The sequence below is a fragment of the Podarcis melisellensis genome, assembly GCF_964234715.1.
Source record: "Podarcis melisellensis genome assembly, chromosome: 18".
Taxonomy (NCBI): Eukaryota; Metazoa; Chordata; class Lepidosauria; order Squamata; family Lacertidae; genus Podarcis; species Podarcis melisellensis.
This window is the reverse complement of record NC_138536.1, coordinates 1260610-1281198: the sequence shown is the minus strand read 5'-3', so window position 1 is coordinate 1281198 and position 20589 is coordinate 1260610. Positions and strand designations below refer to the sequence as shown.

The following is a 20589-nucleotide window of genomic DNA, read 5'->3' as shown; positions in this document are numbered from 1 at the left end:
CGGTATCATACCACTTTTCCAATTTTTCGCAATCAATAGCCTTGCGGCTACTGTTGCGTACAAATATAATGTCTTGTCTTCTTCGTTAGACTTCCTGGTACTGTTCCCAATAGAAAACCTTCTGGTGTTTTCCTAAATGAATATATAACGAAATGAAAAAAAAAATGTTTAGATATTCATTTAGCTACCGCCTGTCTCTTAATCGGAAAGCAGAGATGGCTTTGTGTATCGACTGCCTGCCAGGACCCCTTTAGAGCAGGAGAAGGGGCTCTGGAAGGAGGGGAGAGAATGCTCATCCCTGGAAGAAGACGGTTTCCTCGGTTTGCATATCCCTCTCTAAACCTCTCCCTTTCCTTTGGCCTCCCAAAATGCGGACCTTCAGCCCTAGCCAAAGGGAGAGGTGCAGCCTGGAACAGACACATAGAAGCCTTGCCAGTGACGCTCTGTTCTCCAGGAGAGGCAATTTCCCCCAGAGGAGTCTGCCGTACGAAAGACATCAATGCAGCGGCCGGCATATGATAATAATAATAAATTTTTATTTATACCCCGCCCTTCCCGGTTCAAAAACCGGGCTCAGGGCGGCTAACAACAAATTTAAAGCACTTAATTGTAAAAGCAGCATAAGATACGGTATAAAAACACGAATAACAATAAAATTCGAAAATCAGTTTAGGGGAAATAAGCATTGGGTAATCGGCAGGGCTGGCTGGCTGAATTGGTCCTACTTGGGCCAGCGAGGAGGCCAGGGGAGAATTAGCTGTGGGGTCTCAGAGCGGGTGATCTTCATAAAAGGGGAAGGGGAGGGAAGGGAATTAATAGATCAGGCTGAATTCAAATTAAAGGCCAGGCGGAATAGCTCTGTCTTACAGGCCCTGCGGAAGGAAGTTAAATCCTGCAGGGCCCTGGTCTCCTTGGACAGAGCATTCCACCAGGTCGGAGCCATCGCTGAGAAGGCCCTGGCCCTGGTGGAGGATAATCTGACTTCCTTAGGACCCGGGACGTCTAAACTATGGTTCTTCATGGACCTTAAGGTCCTCTGCGGGGTAGATGTCTTCTAAAAGTTTGGTAGTTATTTTTCTATTTGACAACTGGTGGGAGGGCGTTCCACAGGACGGGCGCCACCACCGAGAAGGCCCTTTGCCTGGTTCCCTGTAACTTGGCTTCTCGCAGCAAGGGAACCACCAGAAGGCCCTCGCCGCTGGACCTCAGTGTCCGGGTAGAACGATGGAGGTGGAGACGCTCCTGCAGGTATACTGGACCGAGGACATTTAGGGCTTTCAAGGTCAGCACCAACACTTTGAATTGTGCTCGGAAACGTACTGGGAGCCAATGTAGGTCTTTCAAGACCGGTGTTATGTGGTCCCAGCGACCGCTCCCAATCCCCAGTCTGGCTTCCGTATTCTGGATTAGTTGTAGTTTCCGGGTCACCTTCAAAGGTAGCACCACGGAGAGCACATGGCAGTAGTCCAAGCAGGAGATAACCAGAGCATGCACCACTCTGGAGAGACAGTCTGTGGACAGGGAGGGTCTCATCCTGCATACCAGATGGAGCTGATAAACAGCTGCCCTGGACACAGAATTGACCTGCGCCTCCATGGACAGCTGTGAGTCCAGAATGACTCCCATGCTGCGCACCTGGGCACAGTGACCCCATTCAGGACCAGGGAGTCCTCCACACCCACCTGCCCCCTGTCCCCCCAAAACAGTCCTTCTGTCTTGTCAGGATTCAACCTCAATCTGTTAACCGCCATCCATCCTCCATCCGCTGAAGATTTTAGCTGGGTCTTCGCTTGGCCATGCCTGCAGCCGACAACACACCTTACCTCTGGATGCTTTCTTCCAGCTCCTTGGCCTTCAAGTCGTCCTCTTGCATCTGTTTTTTCAAGGCGTCCCCTTCCTCGGCCGTCGACGATGGGGCTCCTTCCAGCAACCATCTTTCCCTCAAGGTCTTTGACTGGGAGGCAAAGGGAGGAATCGTAGAGTCGTACAACTTGGAAAAGACCCCCCAAGGGGTCATCTGGGTTATTGTTGCTTTTTAAATTTATTTAAAGCATTATTTAGCATAACCTCGGTTGCCGAATGTCTCTGTATGACCTTAAGCAAGTTCTGGCAAACAGTGAGCGGCCCCCTTTATCAAGGTGCCTCCCCCCCACCCTGATATTTTGGGGAGCGGGTTCAGATCCCGATCCCTTCCGGCAGCTCTCCCTACCTTTAAGTGTTGCAACTGACGCCGGTCGTCTTCCAGCTGCCGCTTCTTGTTTTCGATCTCGGCTTGGCGCTTCCTCTTCTCCTGAAATCGCAGGCGGAAAGGAGGACAGGAGGAACAGGGGGGAAGACAAAAAGTGAGTGGCAGCCTCCCCAAAAGTTAAAACAGACTCCTGGGGGGGCCCTGAGGTCTTTCCAAAGTTCCCACCTGGTTTCCCCCTTGGCCATGAGTTAGGGAGGGCGGTTACATTTTCCTTTTTTATTATTTTTTAAAAACCTTTTTTGTGTGAATATTTCAAACTACAACGGGATTTGCCCCTGCAATACAATGCAGTTTTGGTATGTTATTTCCCCTGACGTACATGTGCTGTGCACATCTTTTATTTTTTATTTTGCAAACATCTGTCGGTTGCAGAACTGCATCGCAAAATCCAAGCGCGGCCGCATTTTGTTTCTCTCTCTTTTTAATGCTTTATTGGTTTTGAAACTGTAGAACGGAAATACTCAATAGATGGTGAAGACAAAATAAAAATAAACAGCCATTCGTTCCTTAATTGATACTTCATCATTTTATAATTGAATTTATAAATTTTAGAAATTGAATTGATAAAACATCATTTTATAATTGAATTTAACGTAACCTCTGATCTTCGCATTGCGTTCCAAAATTGGATTCTTCGAATCCACACTTCGCTTTGTTTTCTCCACGTTGTTTGGCTTAACTTTAAATTTTATGAAGTTATCCGATTTATACATAGAAACTCAGTCGAAACCTGTCAACCGATTGATATTTTGACATTCTTTTACCCAGACGTATTCCACCTATATATTTTTCGGTTCTCGTTTCGTTCCAGAAAACGCAAATTTGACAGGTTTGCCTTTGAAGGCGAACTGGATCAGCGTTTCGCTTCCGCTGAAGACAGGGAACATTTTCGAGCCCAAGAGTGAGAGAGCTCAAAGAAGATACAGAAAAGCAATTTTCTCCGAAATGGGACGTCTTTGGACTCCTGCGGGCCTTCAGCCAGCAAACCTCGAACAAGAATCTGTTGTTGTTTGCAACCGGGAGAGAAATTCCATCCCTCTCAGGGCTGCTCCGTGCTTGATTTCCCTCTCGAAAGGAGGGCAAGAATGTGTTGCAAACAAGGGATGCTTTTGTTGTCCTCCTCTTGGACAGCAGAGGCTCCCCGTCGCCCTAGTTAAATCAAAATCCCGCTGGGAAAACAGAAATTGGGGGGCAGCCCCATTCATAATAATAATAATATAATAATATTTTATCATTTATGACCCACCCATCAGGCTGAGTTTTCCCAGCCGCTCTGGGCGGCTCCCAATCGAATATTAAAAACAATACAGCACCAAACATTAAAAGCTTTCCTAAACAGGGCTGCCTTCAGATGTCTTCTAAAAGTCAGGTAGTTGTTTATTTCCTTGACATCTGATGGGAGGGCGCCACCACCAAGAAGGCCCTCTGCCTGGTTCCCTGTAACCTCGCTTCTCGCAGGGAGAGAACCGGCAGACGGCCCTCGGGAGGACGACCCCGGAGTCCGGGATGGATGGTGGGAGTGGAGACGCTCCTTCAGATATACTGGACCGAGGCCATTTAGGGCTTTCAAGGTCAGCACCAACACTTTGAATTGTGCTCGGAAACGTCCTGGGAGCCAATGTAGGTCTTTCAGGACCGGGGTTATATGGTCTCCACTCCCAGTCCCCAGTCTGGCTGCCGCATTCTGAATTAGTTGTAGTTTCCGGGTCACCTTCAAAGGGAGCCCCACGGAGAGCGCATGGCAGTAGTCCAAGCGGGAGATAACCAGAGCATGCACCACTCTGGAGAGTCAGTCTCCAGGAACGCCCTCCCGCCAGATGTCAAGTGAATAAATAATTTGTTTAAGCAACTCCTGTTTTAGGAGTGTTGGCATGGGGAGAAAAAAGACTCGAAAGAGGCGTCTAATTTGTGCATTTCCCTAATCTGCATATTTTGGTACACATTATTGCAGGGCTGGAAAAACTCCTTTGCAAAATTTGGAGAAGCGTGAATATCATAGCTTGGCTCCGTTCCAGTTGGTGCCATGTTTCCAAAAGGAGAAATGAGTTAAATGCAAACGGAATCGCACCTCCCGAAATTTGCACTTCCAAAAGGGACCCCCCCCCGCTGATATTTCAACACCCAAAGAGGGTCTCTGTGGAGGAGAGCGCTTTTTCCACTGGCGTGCAAAAATGTAAAATGCAAAAAATAATAATCCACCCTCTGTTGCATTTCCGGAGGTGGCCGGGACAAGGGGAGTTAAACCCTGGAAATGTCTTCATTCCGGCCCCACATGGAAAAACCAGACAATATTCCTTTGGCGGCCAAGCCTGCCGCAAGCTCTTCCAAACGCGTCGCCTGCCTGCCAAGCGATGATCCATTTCTCTCTCTCCTCTTTTCGGAACAGCCTGCAAAGATCGCCTCCCTCCCTCCGAACTTTTTGCAGAGTGTTGCAGGAATTTATGTATAGGTTTGGGGGGGTTGCCCTTCCAGCAGATCTCATGCACATGCAACCCACTACCAAAACCAGCACCATCGCTTTTGTGACTTTTGTGATTTGTCCCCACAAAACACTTCATCGCAGTTTCTTCCTGTCTATTCAAAGGGCCTCTGCTGCACGATACCAAAGAATTCACTGATCAAAGTATCTCTGTACTGGCTCACAGGGAAAACTTCAGAAATTCCTCTAGACAGGTGAGCTCAGCTCCTCAGCAGCCCCTCTGCCTGAGTGACAATCCCTGGCTTCCTGATACCTGAGGGCCAGACAGGTAGCCATGCCAGAAATAACAAACCCAGATGAAGACAAAAGGGTGGGATGAACTTGGCTGGGAAAGAGGGAAATGTAAATATATATTTTGTTCCACTTGATGGGTGTTTGGTGGAGGGCAAGGGGAACCATGGGGCAGGGTCCAGGATGCTCAGATTGCGGCCACCAGACCTCCCCTTTCATGATGTAACCGTGATGTAATAGTGATGTAGTTTTGGGGGGGGTGTAATGGGGGTTAAAAAGGTAAAGGGACCCCTGACCATTAGGTCCAATAGTGACCAACTCTGGGGTTGCAGCGCTCATCTCGCTTTATTGGCCAAGGGAGCCGACGTACAGCTTCCGGGTCATGTGGCCAGCAGGACTAAGCCGCTTCTGGCGAACCAGAGCAGTGCATGGAACCGCCGTTTACCTTCCCGCCGGAGCGGTACCTATTGATCTACTTGCACTTTGATGTCCTTTCAAACTGCTAGGTTGGCAGGAGCAGGGACCGAGCAGCGGGAGCTCACCCCGTCATTGCAGGGATTTGAAAAGCCGACCTTCTGATCGGCAAGCCCTAGGCTCTGTGGTTTAACCCACAGCGCCACCCATGTCCCTGTAATGGGGATTAGCAGCTAATAAAAGTTTGGGGGCTCTTTTGTTTGGGGCTTCCATCCTGTTCCACCTGGTGGCAGGTGGGAGTCCTGTCATGAGACAGTCTTCAATCAAGACCAAGGCGACCGGCTGCTGTTTTGCTCTGGGATTCCTGGCTGGTGTCCTTGTTTTTTGTCCAAGGGAGCCCTCAGATTTCTCCGTTAACAGAGCCTCACGTTCATTCCGAGGACGGACACAGAGCTGGCCGGAGTCTCTTTGCTCCTGACGGTTTCTCTTCTCTCTCTCTCTCTCTGTCCTTCCTTTCCCTCTGAAACAATCTCTCCTTTGTTGTGAAGGGCCTGTATCTAGCGGACAGCATCAGAAAAAAACGAGCGTCCGAAAGAGGACTTCAAGGTACGGGCGGGCAGCCAGGGCCAAAGCGGCGCTGGGTGTGCCTTCGTTTGGCTGATTCCGGGTTAGATTAACCAGCAAGGTGCCCTGGGTGAAAGGGACACAGCAGCTCAGTTGCAGAGCACACCTGCGCATGCCTCAGCTTGCCCACCTAGGGTGAAACATGACCATAATAATTTTATTATTTATTCCGCACCCATCTGGCCGGGTCAGCCCAACCAGTCTGGGCAGCTTCCCACACATATATAAACGTAATAAAACGCCAAACTTCCTGAAAGAGGGCTGCCTTCAGATGTCTTCTAAAAGTCTGGTAGTTGTTGTTCTCTTGGACATCTGGTGGGAGGGCGTTCCACAGGGAGGGCGCCACCACCGAGAAGGCCTTCTGCCTGCTTCCCTGTAACCTCGCTTCTTGCAGGGAGGGGACCGCCAGAAGGCCCTCGGGAGATGGACCCAGGTGTCCGGTCTGGACGATGGGGGTGGAGACGCTCCTTCAGGTCTACTGGACCGTTTAGGGCTTTCAAGGTCAGCACCAACACTTTGAATTGTGCTCGGAAATGTCCTGGGAGCCAATATAGGACCGGTGTTATGTGGTCTCCACTCCCAGTCCCCAGTCTGGTTGCCGCATTCTGGATTAGTTGTAGTTTCTGGGTCACCTTCAAAGGTAGCCCCACGGAGAGCGCATGGCAGTAGTCCAAGCGGGAGATAACCAGAGCATGCACCACTCTGGCCAGACAGTCTGTGGGCAGGGAGGGTCTCATCCTGCGGACCAGATGGAGCTGCCCTGGACACAGAACTGACCTGCGCTTCCATGGACAGCTGTGTGTCCAGAACGACTCCCAGGCGGCGCACCTGGTCCTTCAGGGGCACAGTCACCCCATTCAGGACCAGGGAGTCCCCCACACCAACTAACTTCCCATCTCTTGCAGGTCTTGGAGAATTATGAGAAGGATGAGAGCGACGCCGACATTTTTGTCCCCATTATCCTGTACAACTCGCTCCGGTCCGTGTTTGACCGCTTGAAGGAGCAACAGGGGCAGGGTTACACCGTTCAGGACCATTCAGACACGCCAATTTTAAAATCCACCATGAGGACTAGGATCTTGTAGCTCAGCCACTGGGCGTCTGCTTTGGCAAGCGGAAACTCTCACCGGGAAAGTTTGGGACAGGACCCTGAGTTTGAAACTCAGGCGAGCTGCCGCTCAGGCAACCCTGAACTAGACCGGGGCCCCTTCTTCCCACAAACACATGTTGAAAAGCCGTAAGATGCAGCCTCGGCCATCTCACGCTCAGCGGGGTGCAAAGCTCCGTCCTTCTGAGCTGTTGATAACAGATCATTACAGGACAATTGCGGTGTGTGTGTGTGTGCACTTTCCCTTCCTAGCCTTAAAGCCGACATAAATGCTCTTTGTTGCGAGATCTGTACAGGATGGGTGATTTGGAGAGGCCAGGAACATGGCGTACTGCGAGCGGTGGAGGGGGAACAGCCTTCAGCCACGGGCGCCCAGTGCCAAAAGAGGGGGGGCATGAATCGCGAGCGGTGATTTATTTTCCGGGAAACCGGGGCCAGTCGAGACGCTTGGCTTCGGGCTCCCTGCATTGCATACCTTCCAACGTTTCTCCGGTGAAAACAGGGGCGTCATTACGGGAGGGGGGAGAGAGAGAAAGGGGCAAGAGGCAAAAGACCCCAATGATGCCCTTTTTCCGGTAGTTTCCAAACCCTCTGAGTGTCAGGGACACTCCCGGATTTACAGAAGCCCTCCCGGTTTCAGATCTGATCCCAGAATGTTCTGCTTTTCCTTAGGACGTCCCTGTTTTCAGGGGAGAAACCTTGGAGGGGATGGAATAGGACGTCCCTATTTTCAGGGGAGAAACGTTGGAGGGGATGGAATAGGACGTCCCTATTTTCAGGGGAGAAACCTTAGAGGTGATGGAATAGGACGTCCCTATTTTCAGGGGAGAAACCTTAGAGGTGATGGAATAGGACGTCCCTATTTTCAGGAGAAAAACATTGGAGGGGATGGAATAGGACGTCCCTATTTTCAGGGGAGAAACCTTGGAGGGGATGGAATAGGACGTCCCTATTCTCAGGGGAGAAACGTTGGAGGGGATGGAATAGGACGTCCCTATTTTCAGGGGAGAAACCTTAGAGGTGATGGAATAGGACGTCCCTATTTTCAGGGGAGAAACGTTGGAGGGGATGGAATAGGACGTCCCTATTTTCAGGAGAAAAACGTTGGAGGGGATGGAATAGGACGTCCCTATTTTCAGGGGAGAAACGTTGGAGAGGATGGAATAGGACGTCCCTATTTTCAGGGGAGAAATGTTGGAGGCGATGGAATAGGACGTCCCTATTTTCAGGGGAGAAACATTGGAGGGGATGGAATAGGACGTCCCTATTTTCAGGGGAGAAACGTTGGAGGGGATGGAATAGGACGTCCCTATTTTCAGGGGAGAAACGTTGGAGGGGATGGAATAGGACGTCCCTATTTTCAGGGGAGAAACCTTAGAGGCGATGGAATAGGACGTCCCTATTTTCAGGGGAGAAACGTTGGAGGGGATGGAATAGGATGTCCCTATTTTCAGGGGAGAAACGTTGGAGGGGATGGAATAGGACATCCCTATTTTCAGGGGAGAAACGTTGGAGGGGATGGAATAGGATGTCCCTATTTTCAGGGGAGAAACGTTGGAGGGGATGGAATAGGACGTCCCTATTTTAAGGGGAGAAACGTTGGAGGGTATGCTAAAGGCAGGGTTGGAAGAGGAATGGACAGGGGACCTGGTGTCCAGTGGGCCGTCCGCATGGCGGTGCCCCCGTTTCTCGGATTTGTCCCTGGGGCGAAAATGCCATTTATGTGACCGATGAGCTCAGTTCCTTCCTGGGGAGGGAGGAGGGCGAAAGCAAGACAGCTCGCTATCTCCCGGCCTGTTTTGCATCTTCCCAAACCCGGGTTGTAACCTTGAGAGAGAGCTGCAAATGTGGAACTCTCCCCTCAGCTCGAACGCGCCTCTCTCTGAGACAATGGCATCCTTCTTCTGGTCCCTGACATAGGCCCTTTTCTTCTCTGCCTTTAGAAGCCGGCGAAGCTAAAACATCAGCCGGATGCCAGTGCTGCGCAGCAGGGGTCCCCCGGTAACCCGCTTCCTCCATGAGGAACACACCAACCTTTCCCCGCCATTTGTCACCGCCAATTCGGACAGAGCCGGGCAAACAGAGGTCTTTGGACCCCCAACATATGTGCCCTTTTGAGAACACCGCATTCTCGGGCAGCTGAGCTCGGGAGACTAACAGGGGCCGGCGCCAGGGCTTGGCAAGGCCGTTCCCCTGGCACACACCTCGCCACGGGGGCCGACGAATCTCCTGCGACGGGGAGGTTGGGCCCCCCATGAGAGAAGCGACCCCTTGGAGATGGCCTTCAAACTCTAGGAGCCTCCGAAACCTACAGCGAGCGCTGGCCACCTGCCGAAATCTTCCTCCTCCTCTTCTCTGGATTTGGGAGAGGGCCACGAGCGGCTTCTCATTTTAGGCGTGTTCTGAGAGGTCACTCCTTTTTTGTTTTAAAAAACCCAAACATTTGGAATGGGCACCGTCCAGGGATCGAATGGCTCCCTGTCCCTTGAAGTCAGGCATGGCCAAAGTCTGGCCAGTAGGCCAAATCCAAATAGGGACGTCCTATTCCATCCCCTCCAACGTTTCTCCCGTGAAAAGAGGGACGTCCTATTCCATCCCCTCCAACGTTTCTCCCCTGAAAATAGGGATGTCCTATTCCATCCCCTCCAACGTTTCTCCCCTGAAAATAGGGACGTCCTATTCCATCCCCTCCAACGTTTCTTCCCTGAAAATAGGGACGTCCTATTCCATCCCCTCCAACGTTTCTCCCCTGAAAATAGGGACGTCCTATTCCATCCCCTCCAACGTTTCTTCCCTGAAAATAGGGACGTCCTATTCCATCCCCTCCAACGTTTCTTCCCTGAAAATAGGGACGTCCTATTCCATCCCCTCCAACGTTTCTCCCCTGAAAATAGGGACGTCCTATTCCATCCCCTCCAACGTTTCTCCCCTGAAAATAGGGACGTCGTATTCCATCCCCTCCAACGTTTCTCCCCTGAAAATAGGGACATCCTATTCCGCCCCCTCCAACGTTTCTCCCCTGAAAAGAGGGACGTCTAAGGAAAAGCGGGCATTCTGGGATCAAATCAGAAACCGGGACTGGCTTCTGTAAGTCTGAGACTGGAAAATAGGAGCACTTGGAGAGTCTGCAGCCTTGATGTGACTGCGTGGCAGTTCTCAGAGTCTGGTGCTTCACCTATGTGCCAAAATAAATGTGAAAAAGAGTCGATTCTTGCGCCCTCACCCTTCCGGATGGCAGCGGACCAGGAGAGGGTGTTCCCGGTCGCAGGCCCTAACCTGCAAACTCCTCACAGAGAGTGGGGCGAATGGTGAAGATGCACCACTTTAACACAGACCCGGGTTATATTTAGCAATTGCGTTCCGTCCTGCAAGTTTCCAAACAATTCTGAATGTCTTTTCAATGGCGCAACCTGCCCGGGGACTTCCAGGTAAAGCACAGGTAATAATTTAAAAGAATAATAATAGGGATGGGGACAATAGCACCAAATGAATCTCGACACAAGCTGAGATCTGTTTTGGCATGTCCAAGACAGCATCTTAAAAAGCAGAGACATCACCTTGCCAAGAAAGGTCCGTATAGTTAAAGCCATGGTTTTCCCAGTAGTGATGTGTGGAAGTGTGAGCTGGACCATCAAGAAGGCTGATGGCCGAAGAATGGATGCTTTTGAATTCTGGTGCTGGAGGAGACTCTTGAGAGTCCCCTGGACTGCAAGAAGACCCAACCTCTTCATGCTGAAGGAAATCAGCCCTGAGTGCTCACTGGAAGGACAGATCCTGAAGCTGAGGCTCCAAGACTTTGGCCACCTCAGGAGAAGAGAAGACTCCCTGGAAAAGACCCTGATGTTGGGAAAGATGGAGGGCACAAGGAGAAGGGGACGACAGAGGACGAGATGGTGGGACAGTGTTCTGGAAGCGGCCAGCATGAGTTTGACCAAACTGCGGGAGGCAGTGGAAGACAGGAGGGCCTGGCGTGCTCTGGTCCAGGGGGTCACGAAGAGGCGGAGACGACTAAACAACAACAACATCAATGCACAGTTCAGCATTCTGACTAACCAGGAACTAGGAAACAGCCGATTTAAGTTTCTCATTCTCTCCCCCGCCACCAGTATTCAATGGAGTTCTCTTCATTTCCACATCAATTTGCAATTTTTTTAAAAAAATAAAAAGTCCTTACAAAAATTTGCCAGCAGTTTTGTGCAAATTTCCCTATCTGGACAGGGATAGCCTAACTCGTGTCATCTATGCTCTGGTAACCTCCAGGTTAAATTAATGCAATGCTTTCTACATAGGGCTGACTCTGAAGATGGTTCAGAAACTTCAGCTGGTGTAGAATTTGGCGCTAGGTGGCTCACCGGACAGCAAGACGGTTGGAGCCTTCTGGCGGTTCCCTCCCTGCGAGAAGCAAGGTTACATGGAATCAGACAGAGGGCCTTCTTGGTGGTGGTGCCCTCCCATCAGATGTCAAGGAAATAAACAACTTATTTCCTTGACATTTGATGGGAGGGCGCCACCACCGAGAAGGCCCTCTGCCTGGTTCCCTGTAACCTTGCTTCTCGCAGGGAGGGAACCGCCAGAAGGCCCTCGGGAGAGGGACCCTGGTGTCCGGGGTGGAGACGCTCCTTCAGGTCTACTGGACTGAGGCCATTTAGGGCTTTCAAGGTCAACTGGACCTCACTATCTGACTTTTAGAAGACACCTGAAGGCAACCCTGTTTAGGGAAGCTTTTTAATGTTTGATATTTTATTGTGTTTTTAATATTCTGTTGGGAGCCACCCAGAGTGGCTTGGGAAACCCAGCCAGATTGGGGGGGAGTATAAATAAGTAATTAGGGTGACGATGATCCTTTATTAGGATGCAAAATCAAGGACTTACCGCTATGGCCTGCAGTCTTTCCTGCTGAATTGTACTCGTGTCGATGATCCTGGAGAGAAAGACAAGAGGAAGACTTAAGGAGACGGAGGAACTCAGACTTCAAGGGACACATAAAGGTAAAGGTAACGGGACCCCTGACCATTAGGCCCAGTCGTGGCCGACTCTGGGGTTGCGGCGCTCTTCTCGCTTTACTGGCTGAGGGAGCCGGCGTACAGCTTCCGGGTCCTGTGGCCAGCAGGCCTAGTGGTTAAGGCTTGCAAGGCTGTCGCACAGGACATGGGATCGGGGCAGGCGGAAGAATTTAGATTCAATACACTTTTTAAAGCGAATATACCCAGTTGTACTTTGCAAAACAGAGGCTGACGCTTTTCGAACTCTGAATTTTGCAGCCAAGTGCCGTGCCCAAAATAAATGCACAGACCAGGGGTACAGTGTGCGTGTGAAGACGCATACATCGGAACTGGGAACGTTCAGCCGAATCGCAACCCCCAAGGAGCGTCCACTGGGAGAAATTCGCCCCGGAAATGCCGGTGAACTCTCGGTGGCATTTATTTGCCATGTGGTAAAAGGTAAAGGGACCCCTGACCGTTAGTCCATTCGCAGACGACTCTGGGGTTGCGGAGCTCATCCCGCTTTACTGGCCAAGGGACCTGGCATACAGCTTCCGTGTCATGTGGCCAGCAGGACTAAGCCGCTTCTGGTGAACCAGAGCAGCGCACGGAAACACTGTTTACCTTCCCGCCAGAGTGGTACCTATTTATCTACTTGCACTTTGACGTGCTTTCGAACTGCTAGGTTGGCAGGAGCAGGGACCAAGCAACGGGAGCTCACCCCGTCATTGTGGGGATTCAAACCACCGACCTTCTGATCGGCAAGTCCAAGGCTCTGTGGTTTAACCCACAGCGCCACAAGGGACACATAGATGCCCTATAAACATCGAAATCAGCCACCTTGAACCAACACCCACCTCTCCGCCTTGCTGGGTTGTTGTAGAGAGAGAAAACGAGCAAGAGAAGGGATCGTGTCCAACACAGACAAAGGGAACGAAGTAAAACCCAGCTGTTTCCAAAGCTGCATTTTTAGCCGAATCTTGGGGGAACCACGTGTTCAATTTGCTTCTTGCAAACAGCTGAAAGTCTGTACATTTTAACAATAAACCTGATTTGCAACGGGGAGGGCGGAATAATTTTGATCTCACACCTGGATTTTCACTTTTTAAAATACAGTGGTGCCCCGCAAGACGAATGCCTCGCAAGACGGAAAACTCGCTAGACGAAAGAGTTTTCCGTTTTGGAGGTGCTTCGCAAAACGAATTTCCTATGGGCTTGCTTCGCAAGACGAAAATGTCTTGCGAGTTCCTGCGGGTTTTTTTTCCTCCGCCCCTTTTTTCTAAGACGCTAAGACGCTTATCTGCTTATCCGCTAAGCCGCTAATAGCGCTAATAGTGCTAATAGCGCTAATCCGCTAATCCGTCAATGGGCTTGCTTCGCAAGACGAAAAAACCGCTAGACGAAAAGACTCGCAGAACGGATTCTGTTCGTCTTGCGAGGCACCACTGTACTGGTTTAGCAGCACGTTTATCGAGGATTCGCCCTGTGAAGTTTGCAGGAAGATCAACCAACGTCGCCTCTTTCTCGCGCTTCCATTCCGATGGGTTTGCACGAAGGTTTCGCTGCGCCGCAGCTCTCGGTCCTTCGCCCTGCCCTCCCCGTCACTTTCCTTCCTGCAAAAACACCTGCTTCTAGCTGGAAACCGGAATATGCCAATTTGTGACTAAATCCCATCCCAAAATAGCAACTGACCGGAAGTGGCTTTTGATTTGATTTCGAGCTGGTCGGCACACAAATGCATGCGCACACCCAACAATCATCGCAGCACCTTGCCATATAAACCCGAGAAGCCTTTAAAACGCCTTTTTTTGACACCTGCAAAAATTCCTGGTTAGAGAGCGTCGACGCTTTTATGGAACGCCAAACTCTCGGTTTGCAGGGAAAGGAAGCCGGAACCGCTTTGACGCAAGGTTGCGGTACCCCACATGTTGTTTCACGGGGCAACCGGCAAGCCCAAATCTACCGTATTTTTCGCTCTATAAGACGCACCAGACCACGAGACGCACCTAGTTTTGGGAGGAGGAAAACAAGAAAAAACATATTCTGAATCTCAGAAGCCAGAACAGCAAGAGGGATCGCTGCGCAGCGAAAGCAGCAATCCCTCTTGCTGTTCTGGCTTCTGGGATAGCTGCACAGCTTGCATTCGCTCCATAAGACACACACACATTTCCCCTTGCTTTTTAGGAGGGGAAAAGTGAGTCTTATAGAGCAAAAAATACGGTATTTGCTATGGTAACCCATTTCTCTGCATTATTCCTCCTACACGCAGTAGACAGACCCTCCAAGTGCCCCTGTTTTCCAGGGCAGGGCCGGATTTCGGTTTGATGCGGCCCTCAGCTCCTGAAGGCAATGGGGCCCTTTTCTATGTCCAGCTGTCCTTTGTCAACAACGAATTGTCGCTGTTTTTGTGTGTGTGTTGAATATATGCTATATGGTCATTTATGGACCTCATAGGTATCTCAAGCCATTTGCACATCACAAAATACGGGGTTTATCAAATAATATGGGTTTTATCAACAAGAGGTGTAAATATATGGTGCAAACTACTAATAATTATAAAGAGCAAAATGTTGGCACCCTATATATAGAAAGGAGCAAACCAGGGATATTTTAGGGAGCAGGCTAGCAGGCGGGACCCATGACTTACACCATAGGAGCCTGCACAATACAAAACACTCTTGCTGTACGTAGGTCTTATTTTATTTGTTTTTTATCTTATATTTTGGAAATGTACATCCAGTCCCCCCATTTAAATTTTTTTGGGGCCCCCAAGAGAGTGGGGCCCTAAGCTAGAGCTTGTTTAGCTTATACGTAAATCCGACACAGGCATAGATAGACAGACAGACAGACAGACAGATATAGATAGATGATAGATAGAGATAGATAGATGATAGATAGATGATAGATAGATAGATAGATAGATAGATAGATAGATAGAGATAGATAGATAGATAGATAGATAGATAGATAGATAGATAGATAGATAGATAGATGATAGATTATATTTTGGAAATATACACATCCAGGTTCCCCCCTTTAATTTTTTTGGGGGGCCCCAAGAGAGTGTGGCCCTAAGCTATACCTTCTTTAGCTTATACGTAAATCCGGCACTGGCTGTTGCCCCAATCTAGCAGACTCTCGTGTTTCTATTACTGAAATAAAGATTTTTTCTTTTCTCCACCACACAAAGCCCCACCATCCTGGGGGGGCAAGGAAGACTCGGGGAGGGGTTTTATTTCTGTTGTGGGGGCTCAGATACAATGAACCGGACACAGCAGGCGGAATCAAACGACCTCTTCCTTCCCGCATCTGACCCCCCCTTCCCTCCCTCGTCCCTATTCTCCACATTTTTGTAGCTAAAAGCAGATACTTCCTCCTCCGTCTGTTGTTCGCCGCTTCCTACGTTGTCCTGCGTGCGAGTGGTGGCGAAAGCCTTCTGCGCCCAACCGGTCAGAAAATAACCTCCTCCTGTGCTCTTATAATGAAGGCGGGAAAAACTTTTCCCAGTTCAAGAGACACAGTCATTTTAGCCGAAAAAGCACACACACACACACCCTGGGAGGCAGCCGCTTACATCATTAGTAAGATGTTAATTAACCGGGTAGAGAGACAAAAGGGGATTATATTTTTGCACACACACACATACACACACACACCAGATAGAAAAATTTTGCTGAGCCTTGCCCTTGATCATCTCGGTCTCTCTCCTCTGCCCACCTTTCAGCTTGTCCAATCCATCTAAAATTGTGCTGCCCAGAACTGGACACTGTATTCCAGTTGTGGCCTGACCAAGGCAGAATAGACAGCATCTTAAAAAGCAGAGACGTCACCTTGCCAACAAAGGTCCGTATAGTCAAAGCTCTGGTTTTCCCAGGAGTGATGTAGGGAAGTGAGAGCTGGACCATCAAGAAGGCTGATCGCCGAAGAATGGATGCTTTTGAATTCTGGTGCTGGAGGAGACTCTTGAGAGTCCCATGGACTGCCAGAAGATCAAACCTCTCTATTCTGAGGGAAATCAGGCCTGAGTGCTCACTGGAAGGACAGATCCTGAAGCTGAGGCTCCAAGACTTTGGCCACCTCAGGAGAAGAGAAGACTCCCTGGAAAAGACCCTGATGTTGGGAAAGATGGAGGGCGCAAGGAGAAGGGGACGACAGAGGACGAGATGGTGGGACAGTGTTCTCAAAGCGACCAGCATGAGTTTGACCAAACTGCGGGAGGCAGTGGAAGGCAGGAGGGCCTGGCGTGCTCTGGTCCAGGGGGTCACGAAGAGGCGGACACGACTAAACGACTAAACAACAACAACATGACTTCCCTTGATCTGGACACTAGACTTCTGTGGATGCAGCCTAGAATAGCATTCGCTTTTTTTGCTGCTGCATCACAGAGTTGACTCACGTTCAGCTTGCGATCCACCAAGACCCCCAGATCCTTTCTCCCATGTCCTGCTAATAAGCCCGGTGTCCCGCATCCTAAATTTGTGCATCTGGTTCTTCCTGCCTAAGAGCAGAACCTGACCCTTGTCCCTATGGAAATTCGTTTGGTCAAATTGTGTAGTTCCCTCCTTTAGCCAGCGGCGTTGTGCGGGCCGAATTCTTGCCTGCTATCTTTGGTGATCCCTTTTAGCCGAGTAATAATAATAATTTATTATTTATACCCCGCCCATCAGGCTGGGCTTCCCCAGCCACTCTGGGCGGCTTCCAATAAAATATTAAAATACTGTAATGCATCAAACATGTAAGATTGTCTTCCATGAACACAGTTTTAACAATGAGTCCGTAAGTGACTGTGGAGGCCAGTTCTGGATCCACACGTCCTTCCACAGTGGGGACATTGGTTTCCGGGCGGGAGTTGATCCCGGTGAGGGTTTGCCAAGCGTCCCTTCCTTTAGCACATTTCTCCCTTGCGTCCTGAGTTTGAGTGTCTTCAAAGCCCATGACACCTTTGGTAAAGGCTGTTCTCCAACTGGAGCGCTCGCAGGCCAATGTTTCCCAGTTGCCAGTGTTTATACTACATTTTTAAATATTTGCCTTGAGAGAGTCTTTGAACCTCTTTTGTTCACCACCAGCATTACGCTTTCCATTTTTAAGTTCGGAATAGAGGAGTTGCTTTCATAGAATCCTAGAATCCTAGAGTTGGAAGAGACCCCAAGGGCCATGGAGTCCAACCCCCTGCCAAGCAGGAAACACCATCAGAGCACTCCTGACATATGGTTGTCAAGCCTCTGCTTAAAGACCTCCAAAGAAGGAGACTCCACCACACTCCTTGGCAGCAAATTCCACTGTCCAACAGCTCTTACTGTCAGGAAGTTCTTCCTCATGTTTAGGTGGAATCTTCTTTCTTGTAGTTTGGATCCATTGCTCCGTGTCCGCTTCTCTGGAGCAGCAGAAAACAACCTTTCTCCCTCCTCTATGTGACAGCCTTTTATATATTTGAACATGGCTATCATATCACCCCTCTTTGGAAGGCGTTAATCAGGCATTCGCACAACATGACCAGTCCAGCGAAGTTGAGGTTGCTTCGACACTGGTGATCTTTGCTTCTTCCGGTACACTTTGGTCCTGGGTTCAAATTCTGGCGTGCCGAGTGATGTGGGCCACATGGCCACCAAACACTGCTTGTGAGACAAAACCACACCCATCCCTTTCAGATCTTCTTGATTTCCAGAGGGAACGGAAGACTCCTGACAGGGCCGGGATTTCATGTCAAAATGCTCTCTCTCTCTCTCTCTCTCTCTCTCTCTCTCTCTCTCTCATCTTCCCACCCCCACCAGGGCCGAAGCCATCCAGCCCCTTCTCCCTCTCCGCGAAGGAAGCCACTTAGCCGTAATTTATAATGCTGAGGGAGCAGGGAGGAGGGTGCTGAGGATGTCGTTGCCGTGGCAACAGAGATTAGCCCGGCAAGAAGGATGCTCTGGGGGAGCGAAGGAGGTGGCCTTCAGATGAGACTTATCTCACAAATAAATATACCCAGAGGAAGGAGCGGCGTCTGGAACAAGCGGCGTCTCTCGCACACACTTCCCGGCAGCTCTCTTTGCTGCCCTAGGGTCCTGGCAGGGTGCTCCAACCACTATACAACACTGCCTCTCAAGGTGAGGCACTTGCGGGTGGTGCTGTGGGTTAAACCCCAGAGCCTAGGCCTTGCCGATCGGAAGGTCGGCGGTTCGAATCCCCGCAATGACGGGGTGAGCTCCCGTTGCTCGGTCCCTGCTCCTGTCAACCTAGCAGTTTGAAAGCACATCAGAGTGCAAGTAGATAAATAGGTACCACTCTGGCAGGAAGGTAAACGGCGTTTCCGTGCACTGCTCTGGTTCGCCAAAAGCGGCTTAGTCATGTTGGCCACATGACCCGGAAGCTGTACACCAGCTCCCTCGGCCAGTAAAGCAAGATGAGCGCCGCAACCCCAGAGTCGGCCACGACTGGACCTAATGGCCAGGGTTAAGACCACTTGTAAGGGCAAATTCAGTCCCCAAAGCCTTGTCCACAACACAGCCCAGGACTCCCCGCCACGACGACACCCCACACATGTATCAGACCAAGGTACTGCAGTCTATCCCCGGAGAGACGAAGGACTATGTTGCCCCTTTCTCCCTGGGCGCAAATAACAACAACAACAACAACAATAATAATAATAATTTATTTTTCCCCAGCCACTCTGGGCGCCTTCCAACAGAATATTAAAATACAATAGTCTATTAAATGTTAAAAGCTTCCCTAAACAGGGCTGCCTTGAGATGTCTTCTAAAAGGTGACCCAGAAACTGCAATTAATCCAGAATACGGCAGCTAGACTGGGGACTGGGAGCGGCCGCCGAGACCACATAACACCAGTCCTGAGAGATCTGCATTGGCTCCCAATACGTTTCCGAGCACAATTCAAAGTGTTGGTGCTGACCTTGAAAGCCCTAAATGGCCCAGTAGACCTGAAGGAGCATCTCCACCCCCATTGTTCAGCCCGGACACCTGGGTCCATCTCCCAAGGGCCTTTTGGCAGTTCCCTCATTGCGAGAAGTGAGGTTACAGGGAACCAGACAGAGGGCCTTCTTGGTAGTGGCGCCCACCCTGTGGAATACCCTTCCTTCAGATGTGAAGGAAAGCAGCTATCCAATCTTTAAAAGACATCTGAAGGCAGCCCTGTTCAGGGAAGTTTTTAATATTTAATGTTGTACTGTTTTTAACACTTGATTGGGAGCCGCCCAGAGTGGCTGGGGAAACTCAGCCAGATGGGCGGGGTATAAATACCATATTTTTTGCTCTATAAGACTCACTTTTTCCCTCCTAAAAAGTATGGGGAAATGTGTCTTATGGAGCGAATGCAGGCTGCGCAGCTATCCCAGAAGCCAGAACAGCAAGAGGGATTTCTGCTTTCGCTGCGCAGCGATCCCTCTTGCTGTTCTGGCTTCTGAGATTCAGAATATTTTCTTTCTTGTTTTCCTCCTCCCAAAACTAGGTGCGTCTTGTGGTCTGGTGCGTCTTATAGAGCAAAAACTACGGTAATTAATTATTATTATTATTATTATTATTATTATTATTATTATTATTATTAAGGTCTCGCCCATCTCTCCCTGGGACAAAGGGGTCTCTTCCCCTTCTCTCCGGGAACAAAGGTCTCCTCCATAACCCCCTGGGCACAAATATCTCACTTGCCCATCTCTCCCTGACCCAGGGGGCAAAAGCACCCTTCCCTTTGCGGCTGGACAGGGGGTGACCATTGTCCCACCTGCCCCAGAACCTCCCAGCGCAGGATATCTTCCGGAAACCCTCTATTCCGTCTCGTTTTCCACCGTTTCTTTGCCATGCGCCAAGCCCTGCCCCAAACAAAACAACCCTTCTCTCCCTCCATCTGTGCGGAGCCTTGAACCCAAAATTTATCCACCCCTCCAGCTTTTATTTGGGGTGGGGGCAGCGAACCACCTGCTGCGAAAGGGAGCAGAGATGTGGATCTCCCCGGGTGATGATTTCCAGAGGAGCCTAATCTTTGCAGCCACAACCCGCCCTATGATCTCACCCAGCCAAGGTTCAGCGGGAAAACAATTGCAGATATATATATATATATTTTCCTGGGCGTGGGGGGGAAAGGGAAACTTTGATGGAGAAAGGCTGGCTTGGTGTGAGTGTGTGGTTGTTGTTGTTGTTTTAAAAAAGAGAGAAACCATTGGCAATTTTGTTCTGCGTCGCTCATGCGACGCAAGGGCTGGAGGTGCCAAGTGTGACTAACAGGATAAGTGTTCTGCGTGTGTGTGTGTGTGTGTGTTTTCATACGCACGTCCCAAGCCTGGTGTGATTTGCTTCCCAGGCAGAGATAAAACAGACGAATCGCTCGGGAGAGGAGACAAGGAGGCAGCTGGTTTCTAAATGCATCTGGGAAAGGGCTGGGAGACTTGAACTCAGGACACAAGGCAGTTGGGGAGAGCGCTGGACCAAAGGGGTTCTATAGGGGACCCAGAATTCACCCACTACTTTGGCCAGTCAGTATCCCTGTCTACGCCCCCGTCGTCCAGCCCGGT

General features: G+C 50.1%; 1 protein-coding gene across 2 annotated transcripts in view; it reads right to left on the bottom strand.

The window, feature by feature from the left end:
- The window catches only part of PALM (paralemmin), a 49604-nt gene that overhangs the window by 14628 nt on the left and 14387 nt on the right, over nucleotides 1-20589 (bottom strand). For both annotated transcript variants that reach the window (XM_081895758.1, XM_081895759.1), the window contains exons 2-4: nucleotides 11977-12025; nucleotides 2210-2290; nucleotides 1824-1954 (exon numbers count right to left, since the gene is read on the bottom strand). In XM_081895758.1, the coding sequence (XP_081751884.1) occupies nucleotides 1824-1954; nucleotides 2210-2290; nucleotides 11977-12025 (261 nt within the window). The remainder of the gene's footprint in view (nucleotides 1-1823; nucleotides 1955-2209; nucleotides 2291-11976; nucleotides 12026-20589) is intronic.